Source organism: Pelobates fuscus, chromosome 9, assembly GCF_036172605.1.
Source record: "Pelobates fuscus isolate aPelFus1 chromosome 9, aPelFus1.pri, whole genome shotgun sequence".
Lineage (NCBI taxonomy): Eukaryota > Metazoa > Chordata > Amphibia > Anura > Pelobatidae > Pelobates > Pelobates fuscus.
This window is the reverse complement of record NC_086325.1, coordinates 170,204,279-170,213,178: the sequence shown is the minus strand read 5'-3', so window position 1 is coordinate 170,213,178 and position 8,900 is coordinate 170,204,279. Positions and strand designations below refer to the sequence as shown.

Genomic DNA, 8,900 nt, shown 5'->3' with positions numbered 1-8,900 from the left:
CTCTCTCTGTTAGCCAGGCTCTCTCTCTCTGTTAGCCAGGCTCTCTCTCTCTCTGTTAGCCAGGCTCTCTCTCTCTGTTAGCCAGGCTCTTTCTCTCTCTCTCTCTCTGTTAGCCAGGCTCTCTCTCTCTCTCTCTGTTAGCCAGGCTCTCTCTCTCTCTGTTAGCCAGGCTTTCTCTCTCTCTCTGTTAGCCAGGCTCTCTCTCTCTCTGTTAGCCAGGCTCTCTCTCTCTCTGTTAGCCAGGCTCTCTCTCTCTCTGTTAGCCAGGCTCTCTCTCTCTCTGTTAGCCAGGCTCTCTCTCTCTCTGTTAGCCAGGCTCTCTCTCTCTCTCTCTGTTAGCCAGGCTTTCTCTCTCTCTCTGTTAGCCAGGCTCTCTCTCTCTCTGTTAGCCAGGCTCTCTCTCTCTCTGTTAGCCAGGCTCTCTCTCTCTCTGTTAGCCAGGCTCTCTCTCTCTGCCAGGCTCTCTCTCTCTCTCTGTTGGCCACGCTCAGTCAGTGAGGGGCGTGGCTCTCACACTGCGTCATGTGACCCGGAAGCCGGAAGTGCTGTTGCTAGGTTACGGAGCGGCCATGGAGCAGTACAGTTTGCTGGGTCGGATCGGGGAAGGAGCTCACGGAATCGTTTTTAAAGCAAAACATATAGAGGTTTCAATTAATACCCCCCCCCCATTAATACCCCTAATACCCCACCCCACCTATAAATACCCCTAATACCCCACCCATAAATACCCCTAATACCCCCTACTAATTAATACCCCATTAATACCCCTAATACCCCACCTATTAATACCCCAACCCCCTATTAATACCCCTAATACCCCAACCCCCTATTAATACCCCTAATACCCCAACCCCCTATTAATACCCCTAATACCCCAACCCCCTATTAATACCCCTAATACCCCAACCCCCTATTAATACCCCTAATACCCCAACCCCCTATTAATACCCCTAATACCCCAACCCCCTATTAATACCCCTAATACCCCAACCCCCTATTAATACCCCTAATACCTCAACCCCCTATTAATACCCCAACCCCCTATTAATACCCCAACCCCACCTATAAATACCCCAACCCCCCTCCCCTCATATTAATACCCCTAATACCCCACCCCCTTTTAATACCCCTAATACCCCACCCCACCTATAAATACCCCTAATACCCCCTACTAATTAATACCCCACCTATTAATACCCCTCCCACTATTAATACCCCTAATACCCCAACCCCACCTATAAATACCCCAACCCCCCTCCCCTCATATTAATACCCCTAATACCCCACCCCCTTTTAATACCCCTAATACCCCACCCCACCTATAAATACCCCTAATACCCCCTACTAATTAATACCCCACCTATTAATACCCCTCCCACTATTAATACCCCTAATACCCCAACCCCACCTATAAATACCCCAACCCCCCTCCCCCCATATTAATACCCCTAATACCCCACCCCCTATTAATACCCCTAATACCCCACCCCACCTATAAATACCCCCCTATTAATACCCCACCCCACCTATTAATACCCCTAATACCCCACCCACTATTAATACCCCTAATACCCCACCCCACCTATAAATACCCCTAATACCCCCCTATTAATACCCCCTATTAATACCCCCCTATTTATACCCCATTAATACCCCCCTATTAATACCCCTAATACCCCCCTATTAATACCCCTAATACCCCACCCCCTATTAATACCCCATTAATACCCCCCTATTAATACCCCTAATACCCCACCCCCTATTAATACCCCTAATACCCCACCCCCTATTAATACCCCTAATACCCCACCCCACCTATAAATACCCCTAATACCCCCCTATTAATACCCCCCCATTAATACCCCTAATACCCCCCTATTAATACCCCATTAATACCCCCTTATTAATACCCCTAATACCCCCTATTAATACCCCATTAATACCCCTAATACCCCACCCCCTATTAATACCCCCCTATTAATACCCCATTAATACCCCCCTATTAATACCCCATTAATACCCCCCTATTAATACCCCACCCCCTATTAATACCCCACCCCCTATTAATACCCCTAATACCCCACCCCCTAATACCCCTAATACCCCACCCCCTATTAATACCCCCTTATTAATACCCCTAATACCCCACCCCACCTATTAATACCCCTAATACCCCACCCACTATTAATACCCCTAATACCCCACCCCCTATTAATACCCCAACCCCCTATTAATACCACTAATACCCCAACCCCCTATTAATACCCCTAATACCCCAACCCCACCTATAAATACCCCAACCCCACCTATAAATACCCCAACCCCCTATTGATACCCCACCTATTAATACCCCATTAATACCCCACCTATTAATACCCCATTAATACCCCTAATACCCCAACCCCCTATTAATACCCCAACCCCCTATTAATACCCCAACCCACCTATAAATACCCCAACCCCTATTAATACCCCTAATACCCCACCTATTAATCCCCCTAATACCCCAACCCCCTATTAATACCCCTAATACCCCAACCCCCTATTAATACCCCTAATACCCCAACCCCACCTATAAATACCCCAACCCCCTATTAATACCCCATTAATACCCCTAATACCCCACCCCCTATTAATACCCCTAATACCCCAACCCCCTATTAATACCCCTAATACCCCACCCCCTACAAATACCCCTAATACCCCACCCCCTATTAATACCCCTAATACCCCAACCCCCTATTAATACCCCTAATACCCCAACCCCCTATTAATACCCCTAATACCCCACCCACTATTAATACCCCTAATACCCCACCCCCTATTAATACCCCTAATACCCCAACCCCCTATTAATACCCCTAAATCCTCAACCCCCTATTAATACCCCTAATACCCCAACCCCCTATTAATACCCCTAATACCCCAACCCCTATTAATACCCCTAATACCCCAACCCCTTATTAATACCCCTAATACCCCACCCCCTATTAATACCCCTAATACCCCAACCCCCTATTAATACCCCTAATACCCCAACCCCACCTATAAATACCCCACCCCCTATTAATACCCCACCCCCTATTAATACCCCACCTATAAATACCCCTAATACCCCAACCCCCTATTAATACCCATAATACCCCACCCCCTATTAATACACCACCCCCTGTTAATACCCCTAATACCCCACCTATAAATACCCCTAATACCCCAACCCCCTATTAATACCCCTAATACCCCACCCCCTATTAATACCCCACCCCACCTATAAATACCCCTAATACCCTAACCCCCTATTAATACCCCTAATACCCCACCTATTAATACCCCACCCCCTATTAATACCCCAGCCCACCTATAAATACCCCAACCCCCTATTAATACCCCTAATACCCCACCTATTAATACCCCATTAATACCCCTAATACCCCAACCCCCTATTAATACCCCTAATACCCCAACCCCTATTAATACCCACCCCACCTATTAATACCCCTAATACCCCAACCCCCTATTAATACCCCTAATACTCCACCCCACCTATTAATACTCCACCCCACCTATTAATACCCCACCCCCTATTAATACCCCACCCCACCTATAAATACCCCTAATACCCCAACCCCCTATAAATACCCCTAATACCCCACCCCACCTATAAATAACCCACCCCCACCTATTAATACTCCTAATACCCCACCCCCACCCATTAACACCCCACCTATAAATACCCCACCTATTAATACTCCTAATACCCCACCCCACCTATAAATACCCCTCCCCCACCTATTAATACCCCACCCCACCTATAAATAACCTTAATACCCCACCCCCACCCATTAATACTCCTAATACCCCACCCCACCTATTAATACCCCACGTATTAATACCCCTAATACCCCACCTATTAATACTCCAATATCCAATCCACATCTATTAAAACCCTCAATACCCAACCTCCACCTATTAATACCCCAACTCTATCTATTAATACTCCAATACCCCTAAAACTTCACCTATTAATACTCCAATACCCCACCTCCATCTATTAATGCCCCTAAATCCCCACTTCTATCTATTAATACCCCACCTCCACCTATTAATACTCCAATACCCCACCTCTATCAATTAATACCCCGCCTCCACCTATTTATACTCCAATACCCCACCTTCACCTATTAATACTACAATACATCACCTCTATCTATTAATACCCCAATAACACCCCTTATATACCCCATCTCTATTAATACACCCAATGCCCTACCTCCACCTATTAATACCCAACCTATATCTATTAATACTCCAGCTATTAATACCGCCAGTACCCCACCTCTATCTATTAATACTCCAATACCCATCTATTAATACCCATAATACCCCACCTCCACCTATTAATAATCCAATACCATACCTACCATCTATTAATACCCAACCTCTATCTATCTCAATAAATACCCCTAATACTATCTATATATCCTAATCCCCATCTATCTCAATAAATACCCCTAATACTATCTATATATCCTAATCCCATCTATCTCAATAAATACCCCTAATACTATCTATATATCCTAATTCTCCCGTCTATCTCAATAAATACCCCTAATACTATCTATATATCCTAATCCCCCGTCTATCTCAATAAATACCCCTAATACTATCTATATATCCCAATTCTCCCGTCTATCTCAATAAATACCCCTAATACTATCTATATATCCTAATTCTCCCGTCTATCTCAATAAATACCCCTAATACTATCTATATATCCTAATTCTCCCGTCTATCTCAATAAATACCCCTAATACCATCTATATATCCTAATTCTCCCGTCTATCTCAATAAATACCCCTAATACTATCTATATATCCTAATTCTCCCATCTCTCTCAGTAAATACCCCTAATACTATCTATATATCCTAATTCTCCCGTCTATCTCAATAAATACCCCTAATACTATCTATATATCCTAATTCTCCCGTCTATCTCAATAAATACCCCTAATACTATCTATATATCCTAATTCTCCCGTCTATCTCAATAAATACCCCTAATACTATCTATATATCCTAATTATCCCGTCTATCTCAATAAATACCCCTAATACTATCTATATATCCTAATTCTCCCGTCTATCTCAATAAATACCCCTAATACTATCTATATATCCTAATTCTCCCATCTCTCTCAATAAATACCCCTAATACTATCTATATATCCTAATTCTCCCATCTCTCTCAGTAAATACCCCTAATACTATCTATATATCCTATTTCTCCCGTCTATCTCAATAAATACCCCTAATACTATCTATATATCCTAATTCTCCCGTCTATCTCAATAAATACCCCTAATACTATCTATATATCCTAATTCTCCCGTCTATCTCAATAAATACCCCTAATACTATCTATATATCCTAATTCTCCCATCTATCTCAATAAATACCCCTAATACTATCTATATATCCTAATTCTCCCATCTCTCTCAGTAAATACCCCTAATACTATCTATATATCCTAATTCTCCCGTCTATCTCAATAAATACCCCTAATACTATCTATATATCCTAATTCTCCCGTCTATCTCAATAAATACCCCTAATACTATCTATATATCCTAATTCTCCCGTCTATCTCAATAAATACCCCTAATACTATCTATATATCCTAATTCTCCCGTCTATCTCAATAAATACCCCTAATACTATCTATATATCCTAATTCTCCCATCTATCTCAATAAATACCCCTAATACTATCTATATATCCTAATTCTCCCATCTCTCTCAGTAAATACCCCTAATACTATCTATATATCCTAATTCTCCCGTCTATCTCAATAAATACCCCTAATACTATCTATATATCCTAATTCTCCCGTCTATCTCAATAAATACCCCTAATACTATCTATATATCCTAATTCTCCCGTCTATCTCAATAAATACCCCTAATACTATCTATATATCCTAATTCTCCCGTCTATCTCAATAAATACCCCTAATACTATCTATATATCCTAATTCTCCCATCTCTCTCAATAAATACCCCTAATACTATCTATATATCCTAATTCTCCCATCTCTCTCAGTAAATACCCCTAATACTATCTATATATCCTAATTCTCCCGTCTATCTCAATAAATACCCCTAATACTATCTATATATCCTAATTCTCCCGTCTATCTCAATAAATACCCCTAATACTATCTATATATCCTAATTCTCCCGTCTATCTCAATAAATACCCCTAATACTATCTATATATCCTAATTCTCCCGTCTATCTCAATAAATACCCCTAATACTATCTATATATCCTAATTCTCCCATCTCTCTCAGTAAATACCCCTAATACTATCTATATATCCTAATTCTCCCATCTCTCTCAGTAAATACCCCTAATACTATCTATATATCCTAATTCTCCCGTCTCTCTCAATAAATACCCCTAATACTATCTATATATCCTAATTCTCCCGTCTCTCTCAGTAAATACCCCTAATACTATCTATATATCCTAATTCTCCCGTCTATCTCAATAAATACCCCTAATACTATCTATATATCCTAATTCTCCCGTCTATCTCAATAAATACCCCTAATACTATCTATATATTCTAATTCTCCCGTCTATCTCAATAAATACCCCTAATACTATCTATATATCCTAATTCTCCCGTCTATCTCAATAAATACCCCTAATACTATCTATATATCCTAATTCTCCCGTCTATCTCAATAAATACCCCTAATACTATCTATATATCCTAATTCTCCCGTCTATCTCAATAAATACCCCTAATACTATCTATATATCCTAATTCTCCCGTCTATCTCAATAAATACCCCTAATACTAACTATATATCCTAATTCTCCCGTCTATCTCAATAAATACCCCTAATACTATCTATATATCCTAATTCTCCCGTCTATCTCAATAAATACCCCTAATACTATCTATATATCCTAATTCTCCCGTCTATCTCAATAAATACCCCTAATACTATCTATATATCCTAATTCTCCCATCTATCTCAATAAATACCCCTAATACTATCTATATATCCTAATTCTCCCGTCTATCTCAATAAATACCCCTAATACTATCTATATATCCTAATTCTCCCATCTCTCTCAGTAAATACCCCTAATACTATCTATATATCCTAATTCTCCCATCTCTCTCAGTAAATACCCCTAATACTATCTATATATCCTAATTCTCCCGTCTATCTCAATAAATACCCCTAATACTATCTATATATCCTAATTCTCCCGTCTATCTCAATAAATACCCCTAATACTATCTATATATCCTAATTCTCCCGTCTATCTCAATAAATACCCCTAATACTATCTATATATCCTAATTCTCCCATCTCTCTCAATAAATACCCCTAATACTATCTATATATCCTAATTCTCCCGTCTATCTCAATAAATACCCCTAATACTATCTATATATCCTAATTCTCCCATCTCTCTCAATAAATACCCCTAATACTATCTATATATCCTAATTCTCCAGTCTATCTCAATAAATACCCCTAATACTATCTATATATCCTAATTCTCCCATCTATCTCAATAAATACCCCTAATACTATCAATATTTCCTAATTCTCCCGTCTATCTCAATAAATACCCCTAATACTATCTATATATCCTAATTCTCCCATCTATCTCAATAAATACCCCTAATACTATCTATATTTCCTAATTCTCCCGTCTATCTCAATAAATACCCCTAATACTATCTATATATCCTAATTCTCCCGTCTATCTCAATAAATACCCCTAATACTATCTATATATCCTAATTCTCCCATCTATCTCAGTAAATACCCCTAATACTATCTATATATCCTAATTCTCCCATCTATCTCAGTAAATACCCCTAATACTCTCTATATTTCCTAATTCTCCCGTCTATCTCAATAAATACCCCTAATACTATCTATATATCCTAATTCTCCCATCTTTCTCAGTAAATACCCCTAATACTATCTATATATCCTAATTCTCCCGTCTATCTCAATAAATACCCCTAATACTATCTATATATCCTAATTCTCCCATCTATCTCAGTAAATACCCCTAATACTCTCTATATTTCCTAATTCTCCCATTCTATCTCAATGACCAGCTTTATATCCATAATCTCTTCTTATTGTTCCAGACGGGGGAGGCAGTGGCCCTGAAGAAGGTTGCCCTGAGAAAGTTAGAGGAGGGAATCCCAAACCAGGCTCTGAGAGAAATTAAAGCTCTACGTGAGATTGAGGACAATCCTTATGTGAGTATTCTCACTGATGCGGACCTCCCTGCGGGCCTCAGTCCCAGTGCCACGTACTCCTCATCCCCACCTCCATCTCTGCGCCCTCACTCTTGCCCATGTCTGTCTCTGAACCCTTGCCATCTGTCCTGTCTGTCTCGGTGCCCGGACTAATTACATTAATTTATTGAAATGTATTTGGGAGATCCCATCACACCCCGATTTCTTACTTGTGATGCTGGTAGAGTCTGTCCAAATTCTGAAAAATGAAACCGCAGCATGCCCAGGTGCTATACTCAGCATTGATAAATACATTGAAATGCTGCCTTACCTGCAACGTGGTGGAATACAGGTAGATGACTGGGGACTTTACCTTACTCGTGTTCCTAGTGATGGGATGTGTTCTCCTGGAAAGCTGGGACTCTTGCTATTCTATGTTTGTTTCATGCTGACGGTTGTTGAGTTGGTATTTTTTTGTTTAGCGTTCCCCCCATTCTTACTCTTTCTCCAGGTGGTGAAGTTGAGAGAGGTGTTCCCACATGGCACAGGTTTTGTCCTAGTCTTTGAATACATGCTTTCTGACCTCTCCGAGGTCATACGGAACTCAGACCAACCCCT

At 40.5% G+C, this 8,900-nt stretch overlaps 1 protein-coding gene across 1 annotated transcript in view; it reads left to right on the top strand.

Moving 5' to 3' along the window:
• Window positions 1-495: 495 nt before the first annotated feature.
• CDK20 (cyclin dependent kinase 20) overlaps window positions 496-8,900 on the top strand; it is a 14,593-nt gene continuing 6,188 nt past the window's right edge. The window contains exons 1-3 of the mRNA XM_063431818.1: window positions 496-644; window positions 8,190-8,303; window positions 8,794-8,900. Coding sequence (XP_063287888.1) covers window positions 570-644; window positions 8,190-8,303; window positions 8,794-8,900 — 296 coding nt within the window. The 5' untranslated portion in view covers window positions 496-569. The remainder of the gene's footprint in view (window positions 645-8,189; window positions 8,304-8,793) is intronic.